Source organism: Terrapene carolina, unplaced genomic scaffold (genome assembly GCF_002925995.2).
Source record: "Terrapene carolina triunguis isolate 2854851 unplaced genomic scaffold, T_m_triunguis-2.0 Scaffold558, whole genome shotgun sequence".
Taxonomy (NCBI): Eukaryota; Metazoa; Chordata; order Testudines; family Emydidae; genus Terrapene; species Terrapene triunguis.
Window position 1 is genome coordinate 14,059,944 of NW_020664909.1, and position 20,154 is coordinate 14,080,097.

General features: G+C 44.0%; 1 protein-coding gene across 1 annotated transcript in view; it reads left to right on the forward strand.

Annotated features, from left to right (window-relative positions):
* The first annotated feature begins 4,431 nt into the window (after nucleotides 1-4,431).
* PTGFRN (prostaglandin F2 receptor inhibitor) overlaps nucleotides 4,432-20,154 on the forward strand; it is a 92,592-nt gene continuing 76,869 nt past the window's right edge. Inside the window, exon 1 of the mRNA XM_024209462.2 lies at nucleotides 4,432-4,575. Within this exon, the coding sequence (XP_024065230.1) occupies nucleotides 4,527-4,575 (49 nt within the window). The 5' untranslated portion in view covers nucleotides 4,432-4,526. The remainder of the gene's footprint in view (nucleotides 4,576-20,154) is intronic.

The following is a 20,154-nucleotide window of genomic DNA, read 5'->3' on the forward strand; positions in this document are numbered from 1 at the left end:
GGCTTCCCTGCCTAAGGCTCTTCCCCACCTTCTCCTGCATTCCCACTACCACTATGAACTTCCCCTCCCCAAGTTAGGGTTCCTGGGTGCTTATGTGCATGGGCCCTTCTGCCACCTGCTTCTAGGGAGTGTTGAGCTTCCACTTACACTTGCTCCCAATGCTCTAGGTGAGTTTGTATGTATCTACACCAGTGGTGGGCATCCTGCAGCCCGCGGGACACACACGGCCTGTCAGGATAATCTGCTGGCGGGCCATAAAACAGTTTGTTTACATTGACCGTCCGCAGGCATGGTCGCCCACAGCTCCCAGTGGCCGCAGTTTGCTGTTCCTGGCCAATAGGAGCTGCAGGAAGCGGCGGCCAGCACGTCTCTGCGGCCCGCGCCGCTTCTCGCAGCTCCCATTGGCCATGAATGGCGAACCGCGGCCACTGGGAGCTGTGGGCAGCCGTGCAAATGTAAACAAACGGTCTCTTGGCCCGCCAGTGGATTACCGATGGGCCATGTGTGGTCCGCAGGTTGCCCACCACTGATCTACACCATCCCTGCCCTCTACTACTTAGGCAGGGAGAATAACTGACTCTTGTCCATGAGAAATGTCACGCATGGGGCTTTACCAAACTTGGCAATTGTGGAGTGGTGTGAATGTGGAGTGTGTGCATGGTGCTTCAGGATCACTGTGTGTACATGTGTGTGTACTATAACCTAACCCTCAAGTCTGGACACTTCCCTGTGATATGGTTGGATAAAATGAGAGATGCCTTCAGCCCAATAATTACAGAGCACTCAGTGTTCGAAGAAATGTCAGTAAGCTATTCTGCAACAGCATCAGTAAAAGAATAATACAGTATCTAACCAACAACAACGTAATGCATGAAAGTCAAATTGGATTCCTTCCTGAGAAACAAACCACTGACCACATATTTACTCTGCATGTCATAAATAAACATATAGAAACAAACCAACCAGCCAAACAGGGGAGGATATTTGCCTGCTTTATAGATATTTAAAAAGCTTTTGATTCAATCTGGCTTTCAAGACTAAACCTTAAGATGCTACAAAATGAAATCGGTGAGAAAATTTGACATAATTAAATCCATGTACCAATCCATCAAATTTGAGATAAAAATAAACAAGCAAACAATCTTCCAAGCAAGAAAGAAAAGTAAAACAGGGAACCTGGCCATGCTCTTTGCAACTTATACATCAATGAACTGTCAATCTCATGGAAACAGTTCCCAAATTCAGGGTTCCCACTAAACGCAAAGTTAAAGGATCTGCATCTTTAATGTCTTTTACCTTGTGCAGTCATTTACACCTGTGCAAAATGAATGCAATATACTAACAAATCAGAATGGTCATGTTTTTCACTTCTGTTGCACTGGTGTAAATGACTATACAAGGGATAGGGCAATTCTGAATTGGGCCTTTGCAGCTGGGCCTTATAATAAATGTCTTTGGAAGCTTCAGACTGGCTATTAAAGCATCACATGGAAAAGCTATTCAGGCCTCCTATGACATAATGAAACCACAACTCTGATAAAACTACTGCTAAAACTATTCAACAGTGGAATTCAGGCTATGAACCAGTTTTCATCAGCTAGAGATGGAAACAGAGACACAAAGCACAGGGAAAAGTGAGATTCTGATCCTGCAAATGCTGGCATACATGAGCATAATTTTATGTACATGGCTAATCTCACTGAAATCAGTGGGACTGCACATGCAAGTAAAGATAAGCACATGGGTAAGTACTTGCAGGACTGATGCTTGAGAGAGGAACGACTGTTAAACCGATGTGACAGAGGACAGTGGAGGTAGAGAGAGATTTTCTAGTCTATTTTCCAAATGACAGGAGCCCGCAAATTATCAGATTAAAGTAATTGATTAGGGGGGAAAAACAGCATAACCCTGAGAGAAAGGAAAGCTACAGCAGAGCTAATCAGGAGTAGGCAGTAATGACAGATGAACATGGGATAATATCTTAAACATACTGTGAAGCCCTATCCTGGATAGCCCTTCTTCAGACAGATATTTGTGGCTTCTGTCTTATTCACACTTGGAAGCACTGTTTTAGCTTGTCTTGTCAACGAACCATTGTTCAATTGAACTGAAAAATTCTCTTACCCAGAAGCAAAGTCTGGAGCCCAACTTTGCCAACCAAATTCACTAAATGGGACTAAAAACCCAACAGAAATTGGACACGTACCGTTCTGCAAACAAATTCTACATGTGTGGAGGAACCCAAGGGATACTGGTGCAGGGCAGAAACAGCATAATTCACCGTCCTAATCAATTTACAAGAAGAATCCATCTTGGCCAAGACAGCAAACGCTCCTTCCACTGCAAAGCACTAGAGGATTAAAAACTAATCCAAACTAAAACAAAATCCATTCCTATAATCATACCCGGGTCTCAACAATACTAACGTCCTGAGCAGAGAAGCAAACACTCTGGCATCAAACCAAAGAATACTCAAAACCTAAACCACCAATTGATTGTACAAAGCACTGGGAAGAAAAAAACAAACCCAACAAGCTAGATTGCTGAAGATCCTTGCACAGGCCAACTCGCAAACCTGAGGCTGGCTCCTCTTACCAAACGATTGGTAATCAGTAACCCAGGTGGGGATCAGGAGGCATAAAGCATAATTGGAAGAGAGATGAGAAACAACTTGTAATGTGGCAGAGGAACTGAAACAGAAGATAGTGTCCAAAATACTAGAGTCCAAGAAATATTTCCTCAATCAGGTTTCCTCAATAATTTAATAATTTAATTTTCCTTAATAATTTAAGTAACCCAGGGAAAAATGAGAGAGACGGCAGAGATAGCATGACTAGGCTGTGCAGAAGCCTGTCACTAAATCTGTGGGGAACCATCAAGGTACTGATTGAACTCCCAGAAGACTGTAGAAGCTCATGCGGAGATGCTTGGTGTACGGCAGGGGTTCTCAAACTTCTCTGCACCGCAACCCCCTTCTGACAACAAAAATTAGTACACGACCCCAGAAGGGGAGACCGAAGCCCGAGCCCCGCTGCCCCAGGTGGGGGAGGAGCCAAAGCCCTAGGACTGCAGCCCCAGGCAGGGGGCCTATAACCCGAGCCCCGCTACGCAGGCTAAAGCCCTCAGGCTTCAGTTTCGGCCCCAGGCAGCGCAGCTTGGGTTTTGGCCCTGGGCCCCAGCAAGACTAACACCAGCCCTGGTGACCCAATTAAAACGGAGTCATGGCCCACTTTGGGGTCCTGACCCACAGTTTGAGAACCCTGGTGTACAGTGTTGGGGAATAACCCCCAAACACACTGTGAAGTCCTGTCCTCGGGGGGCAGATTCCTGACACCTCTCACATGGAGCTGAGGGTCTGTCACAGCGACACTTCTGTGGCTCAAGTGTTATGGAACAGACGAATGAACTGTTTCAGATGTGGACATATTTGGTGAGCGGAAAGAGGATGGGGACCCCTCTGCGACTGGGGTGTCACCCAGAGTATGTGTGTGGAGGAGTAGGGAAACCTCTTTGAGATCAGGGAAATTCTTCTTCCCTCATGTGTGTGTATGTGAGGGTGAGTGTGTGTGTAGGCAGGAGGGAGATGAGTGTGTGTGTATGTAGGCAGAAGAGGGTGTGTGCATGTGCGTGTGTGTGTAGGCAGGAGGAGGATGGGTATTGTGTGTGTGTGTGTAGACGGGGAGGGAGGATGAGTGTGTGTGTAGGGGAGGATGAGTGTGTGTGTGTAAGCAGGTGGCAGATGGGTGTGTGTGTATAGGCAGGGGAAGCTGTGTGTGTGTAGGTGGGATGGGATGAGTGTGTGTAGGCAGGGGGAGGATGAGTGTGTGTTGAGGCAGGAGGGGATGATGTGTATGTGTGTTTATGTAGGCAGGTGGAGGACGAGCACCTTCCACTGACCAGGGAACACCGCTTACCCCATGTCTGGGACCAAGAGGTCCCTCTCCCCTGTTTCTGTCCCTTACATGGGAGATCCCCCAGCATGTCGCGGGAGAGGAGAGGAGGAGGGAATCTCTCAATGGAGCAGGATTTCCCTTCCCATCACTGTGACCAGGCACGCCCCGGGCAGGGGTTACCTCAGGGTGTGGGGAAATCTCCTCTGCCGGCCGGACCAGGGCATCCCCTCCGGGGGTGGGCGGGGATGTGTTGCGAGCAGGGCCGGGGAGCGGGGCTCCAGGGCGGGCCGGTGACCGGCTCTCTCCTCCCCTTTAAGGGGGCGGGGGCCGGGCCGGACCCCAGCGCCTCCCCCCGGTACCTGCGGGAGGGGGAGCGGAGGCGGGGGCTGGCAAAGTTTGTCTCTGTGGTTGGCTGAGCCGCGCGGCCGGGCGGCTCCCAGCCAGGGCAGCGAGCGGAGGGAAGCGGCCGGCGGGCGGGCGGCTGGTGCGCGGCTCTCTCGGGTCGGCGGCGGGTCCAGCAGTCCCTGGCGCTGGGCGCGGGCTCCCCCGGCTGGTCGGTGCCCGCGGGCTGGGGCCGGGCGGGGGGCTCCGGCTCTGAGCAGCATCTTCCGCCCCGCACGCAGCCCGGCCAGCATGGGGCACCGCGTGGGGAGCGCGCCCCTTCTCCTGCTGCTGCTGCTGGGTGAGCCCGGGCGCGGGGGGCGCGGGCGGGGTTTTGGGAGCAGCGCGGGGGCTGGGGGGGCTATTGGGGAGGGAGCGCTGGGGCCCCATGGGAATATTACATCCCCCCCTCCCCCCGCCGTGTAACTCCGCGGAGCTGCTGCTGCGGAGGTGCCCCGGCCAGGGGGGCTTCAGGCGAGGTGCCCTCGGGGGAGTCCCGACTCCTTGCGGTGCCTATGCCAGCGCTGAGTGCCCCCTCCGCCGTGGGCTCCGCTGTGCGAGGCAGCACGTTTGCGGCGCCGAGACACTTGCCCTGGATTTGCTCTGCAGCTGGAGCTGACCCCCTCCCTTTCCTAGAAAAGCGCACAGCCCCGAGAAGTTAATCCCCCCCCCCCCCCGGTTTGTATTGATTCATGGAGCTGAGAGCGCGTCTGGCTTCCTCTCCTCCCTTGCATGTTGGCAGGGCCTGAGGGAAGCTCACCTTGAGCCCCTCCCTTTGGGCTAGGGAGCTTGGCACAGGGTGGCCTGTAATCGTTTATATCCTGCTTCCAAACGGTGCGTTTGTTTCTTGGAAGGGGTAGGGGTGGGTGTTAGGGAGTCACTGAACTTTCCAGTCTCTTACTAGTCTCAGTATTGTAGTTCAAAGTAAAGCTGCTGCTTCCCTGCGTTCATGTCCTGTGCACATTGCTATGATTCAGCCTTCCATAAACTCTGCCAGGTTCCTTTCTCTCATTGTTTGGTTATTGACTCTGCCATGGCAATGTCTCCAGCACTTGTTTTTACTCCACGTATTTTTGCTATGACAGCTAGGCTAACAGAAATGCAGAACCCTTTTACTGGAACCAGGCAAGGTAACAGTAGAAAGGGCTGGCATACCTTAGGAGGGAATCCAGCTCACACCCTGGCATTCAAAGGCTCTCTGGCACTAATTTTAGCCTTGTTAACTACCATTCTGAATCTACCAAACTGATTAACTCTTGGCACATCTGTAATTACTTATTAAAGTATAAATCTCCTGAGTAGCTATGCTAGATATGGGTGACAGTGCTAGACAAGACAGGAGGTGTACTCTGTGCTTGTGCCCTGGTCTCTAAATACTGTGTTGTTTTTTCTCTGTAGATTTAATGACACCTTTTTAATTGTCAAATAAGGTGTGTGTGAGCAAATAACCCCAAAGTAGTTAATTGAGGTCAGTAATCTCTAGCTGTATTGGCATTCATTTTAAAGACTAGAATGTTTCCTATGATTCTTACAGCTTCAATACAATAACTGAGACATGCAAAATACTGCTTTTTCCTCCTCTTTAAAAAGAGACTGAAATACTACTTCACACAGTGTATAGTCAGCCTGTAGAATTCATTTCCATAGGAGGTCAGGGATATAGAGTGTAGCTGAATTTATAAGGAGGTGGGATAATTTTGACATTCTAGTAATAATTACCAATTCTACTAGACTGTAGAAAAGTATTATCTGTTCAAGATAAGGGTAATGAAATCTTATACTTCAGAGTCAGGAAGAGATTTTTCTCCTGTACAAGCACAGTTGGCAAGGTACGTTATAGGAGTGTTTCAAGCTTCCTCTGAAATACTGGGTATTGGCTACTACCAGAGCCAGAATACTGGACTTGATAGTCCAATGATTTTGTCTGATACATCAAATGTTATGTTCCTGTGTTCACCTGTAACAACATATGAATTCCCTGGGTAGTTGATTAGCTTACATTTTGTAGTACTGTTTATTTTTTGACAGTCTATCACTGACAGTGGGCAAAAATGAAGATGATTCCTGCCTTGAAGATCATACAATCTAAAAGTATTTTTCTGCAGATGTATTAAATATGTGTTTTGCAGCTGACAATAGTATTGGAGTAGGGTATATTTAAGAAGAGACCAAAGATTGCTCAAGTAAGAACAAAATTACACACTGTATTTAAATGATACTGCATTATATCCATTTAATTGGATAGCGGTACTAGAGGTGTTGCTGCATTGTTATTATAGGCAGGACTTGAATAGTCTATTTTATTAATTGCTAGTGGCAGATGGGTGCTAAGCCATTGATTTTTACAGTATGTAACCTTTCATTTAAACACAACAAATTTTCTAGCCTTCATGGCTGCTGAGTTAATCTCCTGAATGTAAGCTCTTAGGTTTGTCTTCCTGAGGCTGCAGACAGAGTACGCTCTGCCTTACAAACAGCTGAGGTGTAGGCTGGGCTTCTCAGCAGGCTATTGTTTCCGGGCCTCATAGGGGCCCCCTATCTGTGTGTGTGTGTGTGCATTTTGCTAGATGGAGTCTGGGTTTACCCAAAAAAAAAAAATCCCTGAGTGTAACACTGAATTTACATGGTGCTTTAGAAACTAAATCTTAGGTTAAGATAAGCCCCAAAGGCTTTCAAAGGGTAGTGCTGCCCTTGTAGGAGATAAAACGTGAATGAAACGCCTCTTTAAAGTGTGACCTAATGGCCAGCAGGCAGACTAGAAGGCTGTGTTCATAGCATAGTTTGCTTGAGTACTCTGGGTGGTTATAGCTGCTTGTTGATTTTCCCTTATGTTGGGGATTGTTCTATTAAAGCTAGAAATGCTGCTGTTACCCAGAAGATCCTGAGCCAACATTGCCTTGTTTAGGCTTGGTTTTCTTCTGATATAAACTGCTCAGAGCTGAGGTAACTTAGAGCAGAGGGAGGCTGGGCTTCACTTGGGGAAGTGCTTCTCTTCATACTGGGATGAACAGTCTCTGCTTTCGCTAACCAGTGGTGCATTTTCAAGCAGTTAAATGTATAACAAATGCAGGTAACAAAATCTTTCCCCTGCACCAAACAACTGTCCTTTAAAAACTGTTTTTCTGACATTCAGTTTGTTCAGTGACAGCATTTGTGTAAGTGGGATGGGGAAAGGATTTTGGAGTTTAGAAAAGTTGTTCACTGCTCATGTGCCCTTCATAGGGGTTTGTACTGTGCACACTGCTGTAGTGCAGCTCAAGATGCATGTGGCTGAAGCACTTGTCTGCCAGATTAGGAGTAACTCTTATATTCTTAGCAGAGTCAATAGCTATTTAATGAAAACAACCACCATCACAGCTGCCAATGAGGGGCCTATTAGTGCCAGTCTCAGCAGAGAGGCTGTGAGGTCTGAACTCTCCTCTCTCCTGGCTTAGGTCTCTCTGGGACAGTGGGAGGGGAAACTTGCTCTGCTGTTGCCCATGTCTTCAATCTGCAGGGCTGTCAAGCCAACACCGTTGGTCAGTATGAAAATCACTCAGAAAACGAAAACATCCAGGATAGGACTCGGTTTTTAAAAATAATGATCTTGTGATTATTTTATTATTGCTGGCATTCGGTGTGTGTTTAATCAGCAACCTGAATAATGGCCAGCTCTTACTTTTAAATAATTAGGAATGAATCATAAGTATTTAAACTTAATTTAAAAAACAAAGCTTGCTCTTATTTGTGTGAGAAGGAACTTGGGAGAAGCAGATGGAGACAATAGTCAGGTCCCATTACTGGCACATCTGCTCTGCCTCTGAACGTACAATGTTCTTCATTGCCAAGAAGCCCTTGCAACAGCTCCTCTCCTCTGTAATTCCAGAGATCTGTCCAGCATTACAGATCCCTTCCAGAAACCTTCTGGTATGGACCTCTCGGGTTATTTGTTATGACTTTCATCTGAAATTGTTTGGTTTCTCAACTACTACAACAATTAATAATTTGACTCAAGGTTTAATTCAAACTTGGCAATTAAAGGCTTCCAATAGTTAGTCGCCTGTGTATTGTTATAATTGTCAACCTCAAGTCTTTTCTAGTCATTTTTGGCAACTGCAGTTACACTACAGATAGCATTAGAAAAAACAGAAAATGGTGGAGTCTTGAGGTTCTAGGGAATGGGATGGCAGAGGTAAGAGGGGTATGGGGCGGGGGGAGGGGCAGGAGCTTACCAAACCTAATACAGTGAAACCAGCACTGAGCTCCCTAATCCTCCTCTACCTCACTGGCATGCTTCTGCTGGCAGGCCTTTTATTCTACCACTTGGGGTAAGAGAGGGGAAAAGGGCTGTCCCCTCATTGGTGTTTGGAGGGGTGGGAGACATCAGTCCAGTTCCTTTCCTTTTTCCCCCAGAGGTGGATGAAAGTCCCACCAGCAGGGGAGTATCCAGCCCAGTCTTTGTCATCTTTAGGAAGGGGAAGTATTTTCCACATAATCTTGTTAGTCTGATTTATGTTCTTGGAGGGTGGAGTTAGGAAAGCAGGGGTGGGAGGAAGAGATGGGAGGCACAGCTGTTTATCCTCATCCCCCTTCCACAGTCTGCCCCGACATGGTTGTAAGATGTTTCTTCCCCCGTATTCCAGGCTGACTTTCACCAGGGGGGAGTGCTGCTTTCTCCCATATCTGCTTGTGCCCTCCCACCGTACCTGACAGGCTGGCAAATAGTAGCTTATCCTCATCCTTTCCCATCCTTGGTGTGATGTTTCTCAAAAGCCTATTCAAAAGTTCAGCATGGAAGTAGTTAGCACACACATTTGTTTCCTAGAACTCCCCCCACCCCACCCCGCCCCCTTGATTGCTGCTCTTTGAAGCAGCAGCCTGTAGTCTTCAGGCAGCTTCTGCTGTGGTTGGCCCAGTGCCCTGCTGCTGATGTATAAGCCTGCCTGAGCAAAAGGTAGGATAAAAAGTGAGGGTCAATTAAAAAAAGTGCAGCCATACTCTACTGAAAGGAACCCCTTTAAAAAGGGTACATGTGCATGTAAAAGTCAAGCTTATTACAAAAACTCCATTTTTCTATGATGATTTGTTTCATGGACTTTACAGAACTCTGTAGATACTGTTGCAGGGCTATATTTTCTGCAGTTGTTTCTTAATGTTAATAGACATTCATACTGTTCCCAGAGGTTCCAGGTCCATCTAATAACTCTAAAAAATGTCCACCCAAATCAAATAAAATAGTCCTGTTCCATAGTTCTTATTACACACAAATGTGTGAAACAAATTTGGAAGTTTTCTTTCCAGCGAGCAGTTACAAGAACTGATTTTTAGAAAGTGGAAAATGTAATTGTCTTTTCAATGTATCAGAAGTCTTTTTAGTGCTTTTGGTAAAGTCGCATGTTGGAGGAGGGGTACAGATTATTCTGATCTGGCTAGAGACCAATCATGAGAAATTCCAGTCAAAAATGCTTTATATATATATTTAAGCTCGTTGGGTCTGAATCAGGCTTATAATGGAGTATTTCACAGTTTTAACAGTCACTACCTTCTAGCTCAATAATTCCCCCAAACCAAAACAAATGGACAAAAAAACCCTACATTAAAATGGAGTTAAGATTAAAAATATGTATCAGTAATTTAAGAGTAAAAAAAATTAGAGGGCTGTTGCAATTATACCCAAACTTATAAGAACCAGGAAGGGTCCACAGGAGTAGGCATGGTGCCTATTGTCTGCACACTTCATAAGACAAAAATGCTTATGGATGCTGAATGTTTCATATTGGTAAATTGTATTTCTTGAGCGTTTTTGGTGGTTGGGGTGGTTTAGTGAGGGTTGTCATCTAAACTGCATTAGCACTCCAAGAGTACCAGGCCTTTTGCCAATACATGTGCCACAGTTCTGAAGAAAATAGTTATAGAAACACACACCAGCATCAACTTCTTGGACATCATGATTAGCTTCAACAATGGAGCTCTACAGACAACTATATATAAGAAACCCACAGATCATCACACTTACTTTCCCAGGTCTAGTAACCACTCCAGACACAGTAAGAAATGTTATCTATGACAGTTTTTCTCAACCTTTCCAAACTACTTGTACCCCTTTCAGGAGTCTAATTTGTGTTGCGTACCCCGAACTTTCACTTCACTTAAACACTACTTACTTACAAAATCAGACATCAAAATACAAAAGTGTCACAGCACACTATTACTGAGAAATTGTTTATTTTCTAATTTTTACCATATAATTATAAAATAAATCAATTGGAATATAAATATTGTACTTACATTTCACCGTATAGTATATATAGACAATGACTTGTTTATACTGCTCTGAAATTTTAGTTTGTACTGACTTTGCTAGTGCTTTTTATGTAGCCTGTTGTAAAACTAGGCAAATATCTTTATGAGTTGATGTAGCCCCTGGAAGAACTCTGCATACCCCCGGGGTACATGTACCCCTGGTTAAGAGCCACTGATCTATGGCTAGGCACTCAGATAGCACAGTATATGTTCTCAAGAGAAAGTCTGGGATCCACACTTAAAACCACCTCATCAAAAAAGGATGCTCCACTGGAGAAGTAGATCACATCATGGAACGGGTCATCCAAATACACTGAGAAAAGCTGCTTCCATACAGAAATAAAATCCCCTCCCACTGCGCACCCCTACTTGTCACCTACTGCTCCATCCCGGAGCCTATGCGGGGTATCATTAAACAATTACAACTCAGACTCGATGGGAAACCTCTCCCAAACCCTCTCTTCTGGCCTTCAAATAATTCCCCAACCTCACCAAGCTTATCATCAGAAGCAAGCTCCCCACTGACCAGGACCCACCAACTCAAGCAGCCACAGCCCCTGCCACAAGAGCAGATGCAGAATCTGCAGACATATCTCTACTGTTACCATGATCAGTACCACCCACAATACACCTTTCAAGTTCCCTGGGTCCTATACATGCCTATCACAGTATGTGGCATACGTCGTCCAGTGCACTAAATACTCCAGTAACAACTATGTGGGTAAAATGGGACAATCACTATGTTTTCAAATGAAAACACACAGAAAAATGATAAAAGACAAAAGCACCATCTTTCCTGTGGGCAAACGCTTTTCACAAAATGATCACTCCGTATCTGACCTCTCAGTCCTCGGCATGAAAGGAGACCTGTACAATGCCCTCAAAAGATGAGCCTAGGAACTTAAATTCATAATTCTGCTAGACACCAAAAATCATGGTCTTAATAAAGGCAGTGGATTTATAGCTCATTACAGCAATCTGTAACCCACTAACCCTCCTTTGTCCTCTGAATGTAGAGGTGTTAACTGACTGTTTCACCTTGAATGGTCTCTTGCAACATGTTAACTCCTTATCTGTTCCACCCTTATTATTACCTCATCCATCTTGTCTCACTTATAAAAAGACAGACTGACAAAAGTTTGGGGAAAAGGGATGTAATGTATAAGCGAATTGGTCAGGACATTGATAGGTGTACAACTTATGTTTTTTTGCTCTTCGGAGCACAAGGTATCTGGTTTACCAACCATTTTGGTGTTCACTAACGAGTTAATTCAGTCCAAAAGTTCCAAGTTTTCAGACACCTCTTGAGGTTCATATATTTGCAGAGAATAACTCTAAAAGTAACCAGCTACCTGTAAAGTCCTGATGCATCAGATTACATTGAGGTCAAAAGAATAAAACAAACTATTAGTTTCTAGACCAAAACGCTTTTGAGATAGGATTTTCTAGATAACAATGTGAAGGCACCTAGAGCCTTGGATACATAGGTTTTATCTATTAAGATTTAGAAAAGAAAGCTAAGACATTTGAAAAGTGAAAAACTACTAAATTTTAGAAGTTCCATATCTCAAAACTGGTTTATCTAATTCAACTTGGACTTCAATTTTTTTTAGGATCTTCTCTGGACTGAGTAAGCAGGACAAAGCAAACAGGATAGAGCTTTTTTTCAGAGTTAGATGAGGTTTCAAAAGGTGGCTTATAATGGAAATCGTCTCACAATCTTAACTATAGAGTCACTACCGTGGTGCTATAATTAAGTTTAACATCCTTAAAGGAGATTGGACTACGAGGTGGGGCAATGTCACTAAACTTCAAGAAGGGGATTAAAAAAAAAAATAAAAAAAAATAAAAGGTAGTCAGAGCCTGACGGGGGAAGTTAGTAAATTAGAATTGATACACTAAGGTTGTCATGGAGGCTGCTTAAGACATACTGTAGAGCATCATGGAAGACTTTTCTATTCCAGAACATAAAAAGGAAACAAATGGAGGAAGAATCCTAGCATGGTTGTGTTAATGAATAGGAGTTTATCGAGGCCCTAAAAAAGTCCTTTAACAGATGGAGATCCAGCCTAAGCAATGCTAATAGAACAGAATTGTTCTATGCAGTGTTGTTGTTATTGTTGGCCCACAATATTAGAGAGACTAGCTGGTGAGGTAGTATTTTTTTACTAGACCAACTTCTGTTGGTGAGAGAGAGAGACGCTTTCAAGCTTAAGACGGATTGTGAAAGGCTAGGTCTACACTACAGCGGGGGGTCGACCTAAGATACGCAACTTCAGCTACGTGAATAGCGTAGCTGAAGTGGCGTATTTTAGGTCGACTTACCTGGCTGTGAGGACGGCGGCAAGTCGACCGCTGCCGCGGCGCCGTCGACTCCGCTACCGCCTCTTGCCGCGGTGGATTTCCGGAGTCGACGGCAGAGCCATCAGGGATCGATTTTATCGCGTCTTCACTAGACGCGATAAGTCGATCCCCGATAGACCGATTGCTACCCACCGATCCGGCGGGTAGTGAAGACGTGCCCTAAGTTTGAATGTGTATCTCTTTCAGCAGCAGAAGCTGGTCCAATAGAAGATATTCCCTCTCCCACCTTGCCCCCCAGAATAATTGTTGACCGTTAACTGGTGATTAAGAACCTGATCCAAAGGACTTGCCCAGGGAAAAGTGCAACTGAAATCATTGGTAATTCCCCCTGTGGAGGGGAATACAGGGCTGTATAAGTGCCAAGAGGAAATTTGAAAAAGCAAAGCCAAATATAACTTTTATGTTTCATTTGAAATGAGAAATTTGTGGAAGGTTCAGTGGGTTCATAATATCCCCAGGCTATAGAAGGGGCAATCTGAGATTATAAGGAGACTGCATCATGCTTTACCAAAGAGGATAATGAGAAAATAACTACTAGGGAGTTTCTTATTTTCAGGTAATGAAGGTGAAATACTATTACAGAGAAGTATCAATAAGTGATGAAACAAGTCAAAATTTCACTGGACTTGATGGTATTTATGTGGGTGTGCTAAAAGAACTGAAGAATCAACTGAGCTACTAACAAAAATAACTAATAAGGAGGAGCCTGAAAGTTGGCCAATGTTGTAATCTACTTTTAAAATGGACCTAAAGATGGTTTTTGGAATTAATTGACCAGTGAAGTTCAGTACCAGGAATAATAGCTGAGGAACTAGTTAGATTGAATTCTAAGGCACTCTATGCATATCAAAGGGACAAACTACACAGCTGTTTATACGCAGAGCAGCTAGCAGTGCCTATAGTTCAGGTTGCCTAACACTTTCCAGTATAAGACCATGTTTGGAACAGTTTGCCTCGGGAGGTTGTGGAAGCTCCTTCACTGGAGGTTTTCAAAAGGAGTCTGGATAGCCATCTCTCTTGGATGGTTTAGACACAACAATGCTGCATCTTGGCAGGGGGTTATTCTAGATCAGTGGTTCTCAACCAGGGGTACGTGTACCCCTTGGGGAACACAGAGTTCTTCCAGGAGGGCGTACATCAACTCATCTAGATATTTGCTTAGTTTTACAACGGGCTACATAAAAAGCACTAGCGAAGTCAGTACAAACTAAAATTTCATACAGACAATGACTTGTTTATACTGCTCTATATGCTGTACACTGAAACGTAAGTACACTATTTATATTCCAATTGATTTATTTTATAATTGTATGGTGAGAAAGTGAGCAATTTTTCAGTAACATTGTGCTGTGACACTTTTGTATTTTTGTTTGATTTTGTAAGCAAGTAGTTTTTAAGTGAAGTGATACTTGGGGGTATGCAAGACAAATCAGAAATATACTAGTCTGGAAAGGTTGAGAGCCACTGGACTAGATGACCCTTGCAGTCTCTTCTAGCCCTATGATTCTATGTTTTAGTTGTTTATAACTAGGCTTGGCTGAATTTTATTTTTCAGTTTTTCATAATTTTGATGGCTAATATCTACACATCAAGCATTTCTTTAGATTTGTATCAATTTAAATTTTCATAGTTGTGGGAAATTATGAAGGGTAGGGTCAGACAACATTTAATGACAGTAAATGTTGAGATTCAAAAAGTTAAAGCTTTATAACTATTGAAACACAAAAGATCAATGTCACATGTCAAAATATAAAAAGTAAATATCCTCAAGTCAAACTAATAAGTTCTCAAGCAGCATTTTTCTTACTTTGCTTATCTGTATTTTCAGTGATTATAGATGGAAAGATTCTTTGTTGGTTTGGCTGTGTACAGAGAAAGTGATTTTATTGATAAAAATCAAAACCTTCCAAGTTTACTTACAACATTGCCAAACTTTAATCATTCAGGATGAAATTTTCCATGCTGGGTATCTGCGTCAGGCTGAATCGTTTTTTTTGTTTGTTTGTTTGTTTGTTTGTTTTTGAAAGCTTCAGCAAAAATAGTTTGTTTCTGACAAGATTATTTTGCTCATATTAAAAAGAATCTTTACAGCTTCTAAGTTGAGAAGTAATGTACAGTCATGCTTTGGAGCAAAGACTTGAAATTTGGCCCAGAAGTTGCCTTTGTGTCAGGAATGTGCCTTTTGCCTTTGCTGAAAAATGTCCCAGTTTGGCTAAATGATAAGCTTTAGAAAAATATTATTATTGTTTATTATCAGTAATAATAATCATAAGCAATACTCACCTACATTCGCCAGGGGCATTTCTTCCTGCTTTTTGCAGCACTCAGCATTTCCCGATCTTGTTGTTCAGAGATGAAAAAATAAGGGACATCCCTTGTAATAAGAGCCTGTTGGCAACCCTACTTGGGACCATCCATTGGAGAATGCAGCTGCCTTGGCTGGCAAGGTCTTAACTCTCAGACAAGCTAGCTCCCGCTAACCTTGCCAGTCTCAAAAGATCAGTCAGCAAAGAAATGGGCCTAAAGCCGATTCAGTGTACATTCCATCCTTGGCTCAAACTGCAGGGATATAGCATCATGCCTTTTTTTTCTTGATATGATGTGGCCATGGGGAATCTTTGAACAGGTTGGAACCGTAATGCTTTCCCATACATTCTGCATGCTTTGGACTGAATGCTGCAGAATTAAATTAAATTAAATTAATGGAGATATCCTATCTCCTAGAACTGGAAGGGACCTTGAAAGGTCATCGAGTCCAGCCCCCTGCCTTCACTAGCAGGACCAAGTTCTGATTTTGCCCCAGATCCCTAAGTGGCCCCCTCAAGGATTGAACTCATAACCCTGGGTTTAACAGGCCAATGCTCAAACCACTGAGCTATCCCTCCCCCCAGAAGAGGGAGTTTTCATCAGCTGCGGTTCAGTGTTTGTGACATAGGACACATGCTTGTTCTTACTGGCCTGTTCAGTAGTTTGTACTGACACGTTACCCTTCATGATAACCAGTGTATCCTCTAGCTATGGAATTTGCCTTAGGAAACCCCCCCCCCTCTGTAAAATGGAATTTTTCAGCAGAATCTAAACTTGTTTTAAAAATGTTACTGGCCCATATGTTGGCAAAGAATATCTGCCAAATATGTAGCAAACTTGAACCAGTCCAGCACTCTTCCTGGATTTTCAGAGAAACCAAAATCGTTTAGAGAGAAGTACCCTGTTTCTTCGTCTTATTTGGGCAGGGCTGGCTCCAGGCACCAGCTTAACAAGCAGGTGCTTGGGGCGGCCAAGGGAGAGGGGCGGCAGGTCCCTCACTCCTTCTAGGAGCGAAGGACCTGCTGCTGAACTGCCGCCGCTGATCGCGGCTTTTTTTTTTTTTGCTTGGGGCGGCAGAAATGCTGGAGCCGGCCCTGCATTTGGGTGTTAACTCTGAAGCTTAAAGATGACCATTTAAATCCCAACACTAACTATATCACTGCTGATCATTATAATAGCAATATATCCAGCTAACGTACTTATCCACTGTGGTTGAATACAGTGACTGGTATTGAGGGGTGGGTCACTGAGAGAGACATTTACTAATGAGAACTGCTGGGATGGACTGAGGTGTTCAAGATTCCTGCCTGTCTGCTCTAACCCTACCCATAACATGAGGAATGGAGGGTGGAAAGAGATGATGCATCTCCCTCCCCATTGGCAAAATCATCTTCTGCCTCCTAGGCACCAAAAAACCACGAATGTCTCCTACCCAGATGTCAAAACCTCTAGCGTGTCCCCTGACAAGAGTTGTATTTTTAGTGCTAAATCCTTATGCCACAATGAATATTTGGGGTCAGCATAAAAGAAATGGACCTTAGTGTCTAAGTAACACCGAGTGCTGCATTGCTAGTATTGTGCATTTCTTGTTTAATTCAGTTTTTAAAAAAATCAAATTTACTTGAATGTGCTGCAGACTTTCCAGTCTGCTGCAGAAACTAGGTGACTTGCCTCAAACTCCAGGTTTAGATTTGGCCCAAGGCATGTGGGACCTTAACTTTAGCTTGCTTAAGGGCAATGAGATTTCGTCCACGTGTTTGTATGCTCCTTTGGTGACCAACTGTTCAGGTGACAAAGCTCTGACCAGTGACATTTCTTGAACAGATCCTTCTTTTCGGCCTTTTAAAAAAAATAAATAAATAAAGCAAGCAAGCCTGACCATTTATTTTGGTAGCTTAGAAACACTTGTGCTTGTTTGGGGGTGAGGGAGTTTGGCTGCCTTATATCTTTGGGAGACCTAGCACAAATGGGGGGCTGAATAGACCTGTCTGGGTTATTGATGAAGTGCTGGGCACAGGAAGTTGTACTGATAAGTGTCTGTCTATTATACACAGCTATTGACAAATGTGTGTTTGGGAATACTGGGAGGAACAAAAAGTGTAGCAAGGTGACAGACTGTGGGCACTGAAAATAGGCTGTTTCAAAAACAAGGGGGGGAGGCAGGGGAGTTTTTTCTGCAAGTGAAGAATGAGGTAGGAAAACCTGCACCAAGGAACAGTCCTTGCAAAGGGTGAGAGAGAGCATGTCCAAGCTTTGCGGCTTTAATGCAGTACTAGGAAAGGAACCTGAAACAGCTGATCTTGAGAAGTCACCTTGCCTATTACTCACCAGTGCTGAGTTGTAAACTTTCCCTAGGAAGTCAGGGATCTAATGGATTTCTTCAGAACATAAGCTTTAATTCAAAGCAAGGTCTGAATGGGCCCTGGGGGCTGTACTTCTTTCCCAGCTATTAGAGGTATTCCCTCTTGGCTATGGTTGAGGCACACTGGTAATGGACAGCATGGGAAAAGCTTGCACTGCTGTTGTCCCTGCTGTCTGTCCTGTGGGTAAATAAAGGACTTTGGTGTCCAAGACTGAGTTGAACTTGAGCACCTCTTACTAGCACTTCACCTTCCCCTCCTCCCCACAGTTTTATTTTCTATATATTTATACAGTAATTTGAAAGACTAGTGAATTGGCAATTATTTCCAATAAATGCAGCTAAGAGTGACTTTAACAAGCGTGTGGGGTAACTGACTCCCAAACCCAAGAACTTCTCTGAGATGTTGTTCACATACCATCATCTTATGATAGAAAACCCACCTGACAATGTTCTTGACTCTGGGGAGAGACCCGAGTAAGCCATTCCAGGTGGCCCATTCTGTGTTTTGTAGCCTTTAAACTTTTTTCTTCTCTAACTCTGTTTAAAAGCTGCTATGGGCCATGGTTGCACATGTAAGCTATTTAAAGGGAAGGTCAAGACTTGGTCTCCAAGGCGCATGATTTTATTGGAGGTTAATGGAGAATTCCGTTGTGCTCCTAATAATTTCCCATATTGAGAGGTGCCCAAACTTCGCCTAGTAGAAGACTGCAGTGGCAACTTGCAGGAGCTTCACAAGTTCTCCAGAATTGTGTAAAACAGAGCAGATGCAGCTCAGATATATCGTTGTGGTTCATGGAGACTACGGATTCCTGCATATAATTGTCACTTGGATCAAGGTGGTACGTTACCTGTTGAGATCTATAGTTTCTCTGGGTCACTCTGTAGCTGTGGCTCTGCTTCAGCAGTCTCTGCAATAAATGCAATACAGTGTGTCTCTATTCCAGTCTGTTGGACTGAAATTGCATTACTATTTCTGAAAAAGATGACGACATGAGTGCGCTGAACTTGATTTTATAAAAAGCTGATAGTGCCTGCTGAGAAACTTGAATAGCTTTCTATTTAGAATGATAATTTTGCTTATCTGGCACATAATTCTGTCTTTCCGAAACTTCATCTGTTTCCTCTTTATTATTAGGCACTTGTAGGAAAATGGCATCTCATCTGGCTTTTTTAGAATTTATCTGTTTCTACACTTGAAATCATAATCCTGTCTTCCATTCTTGCTTTCCTTTTCTTCCTCCAGTTGAATCTACTGCTTCTGTCCAAAGTGCTTTCTTCACAGTGTCAGAATTGCGAAACTGATGAGGCTCTTATTGGTCTCTCTTGGGTGCGGCTTTTCCTGGGAAATTGCTTTGGGCAGCAGCAGCAGAGTGATATTCTGTCTTTAAAATGTGAAAGGTGAGGAATCCTGAGACAACCATGGGCCTGTGCTGAATTTAAGCTGTTTACTGGATGGAGGATTAAGACCAGTGTTTTGTGTACTCCGTCTCACCAGACCTAAATTATGCCATAATTATATTTTGGTTTATTACAATTGAGATATTTTTTGCCACATACATGCTGAAATAGGCAGCACGTAGAAGTTTCTGCGTAAACTTCAATTAGATTCAAAACCAGAGGTTCTGAATTAGCCATGAAAATGGGTAATAGTGCGGTATGCCTTGTATTTATTTTGAAGTGCAGTTTGCTCAAAATCTCCATTTTTAGACTATCTCAGCTTAATGCTCCCATGTTTTCAATCTGTGGCTTAAATTCGTATTTCTGATATGAACTTCAGAAGCTGCTGACGGGGATGAGGTGAAGGCTTTGGTTGTGGGGGCTGTTGACATCCAAGAAGGGATTGGGGAAATGTATGCCATGTTGCCGTGAGGGTTGCTAACGTTCCCTTATTACAAAGGATGCCCCTTATTTTTTCATCTCTGTAGATTAAGATCAGGAGTTGCTGAGTGCTGCAAAAAGCAACACCCTTGACGAATATAGGGGAATACTGCTTGTTGTTGTTTGTTTTATTTATTAATAATAATAATATTGGGAGGAGGGGTGGGGGTGCTAAGAAGAGAGACCCTTATTTTTGAAATACAATGTTGGCAACCCTAGTGTCAGTGCCATCCAGGTTCAGCTAAGCTCGTGGCACTGGGAGGCTTCTCCTCTTCCCTTCCTCTTTCTGGGCAGGGGTGGAAGTGACTTGGAGTTCCGTTTCCCGTCAAAACTTTCTGGAGCCCTGTTCCAACAACTCTTGATCCCTTCCAGCATCTTCACTCCGCCCTCAAATCTGCATCCAACAAAAGCAAATAAGTATATTTGTTGGATGTTTCTGCTAAAGCTAGCAATGGAATAATTAATGAGGATACTACATTTGCTGTCTTTAGCTTAAGTGTTCAGACCCACTAGAACTGACTGAGACTCAGAGCTGCTGTCTCAGGCTATGCATAGATTCATGACTGCATTGGGAGGGTATTCTCACCAACCAGAGGAGCTAAATGTTAACTTTTTAAAAACTAGATTCTGGAGCACGGTTCTGTCAGAGGGTGGATTCTGCAGTAATTCTGCAGCTGTGTAAACACA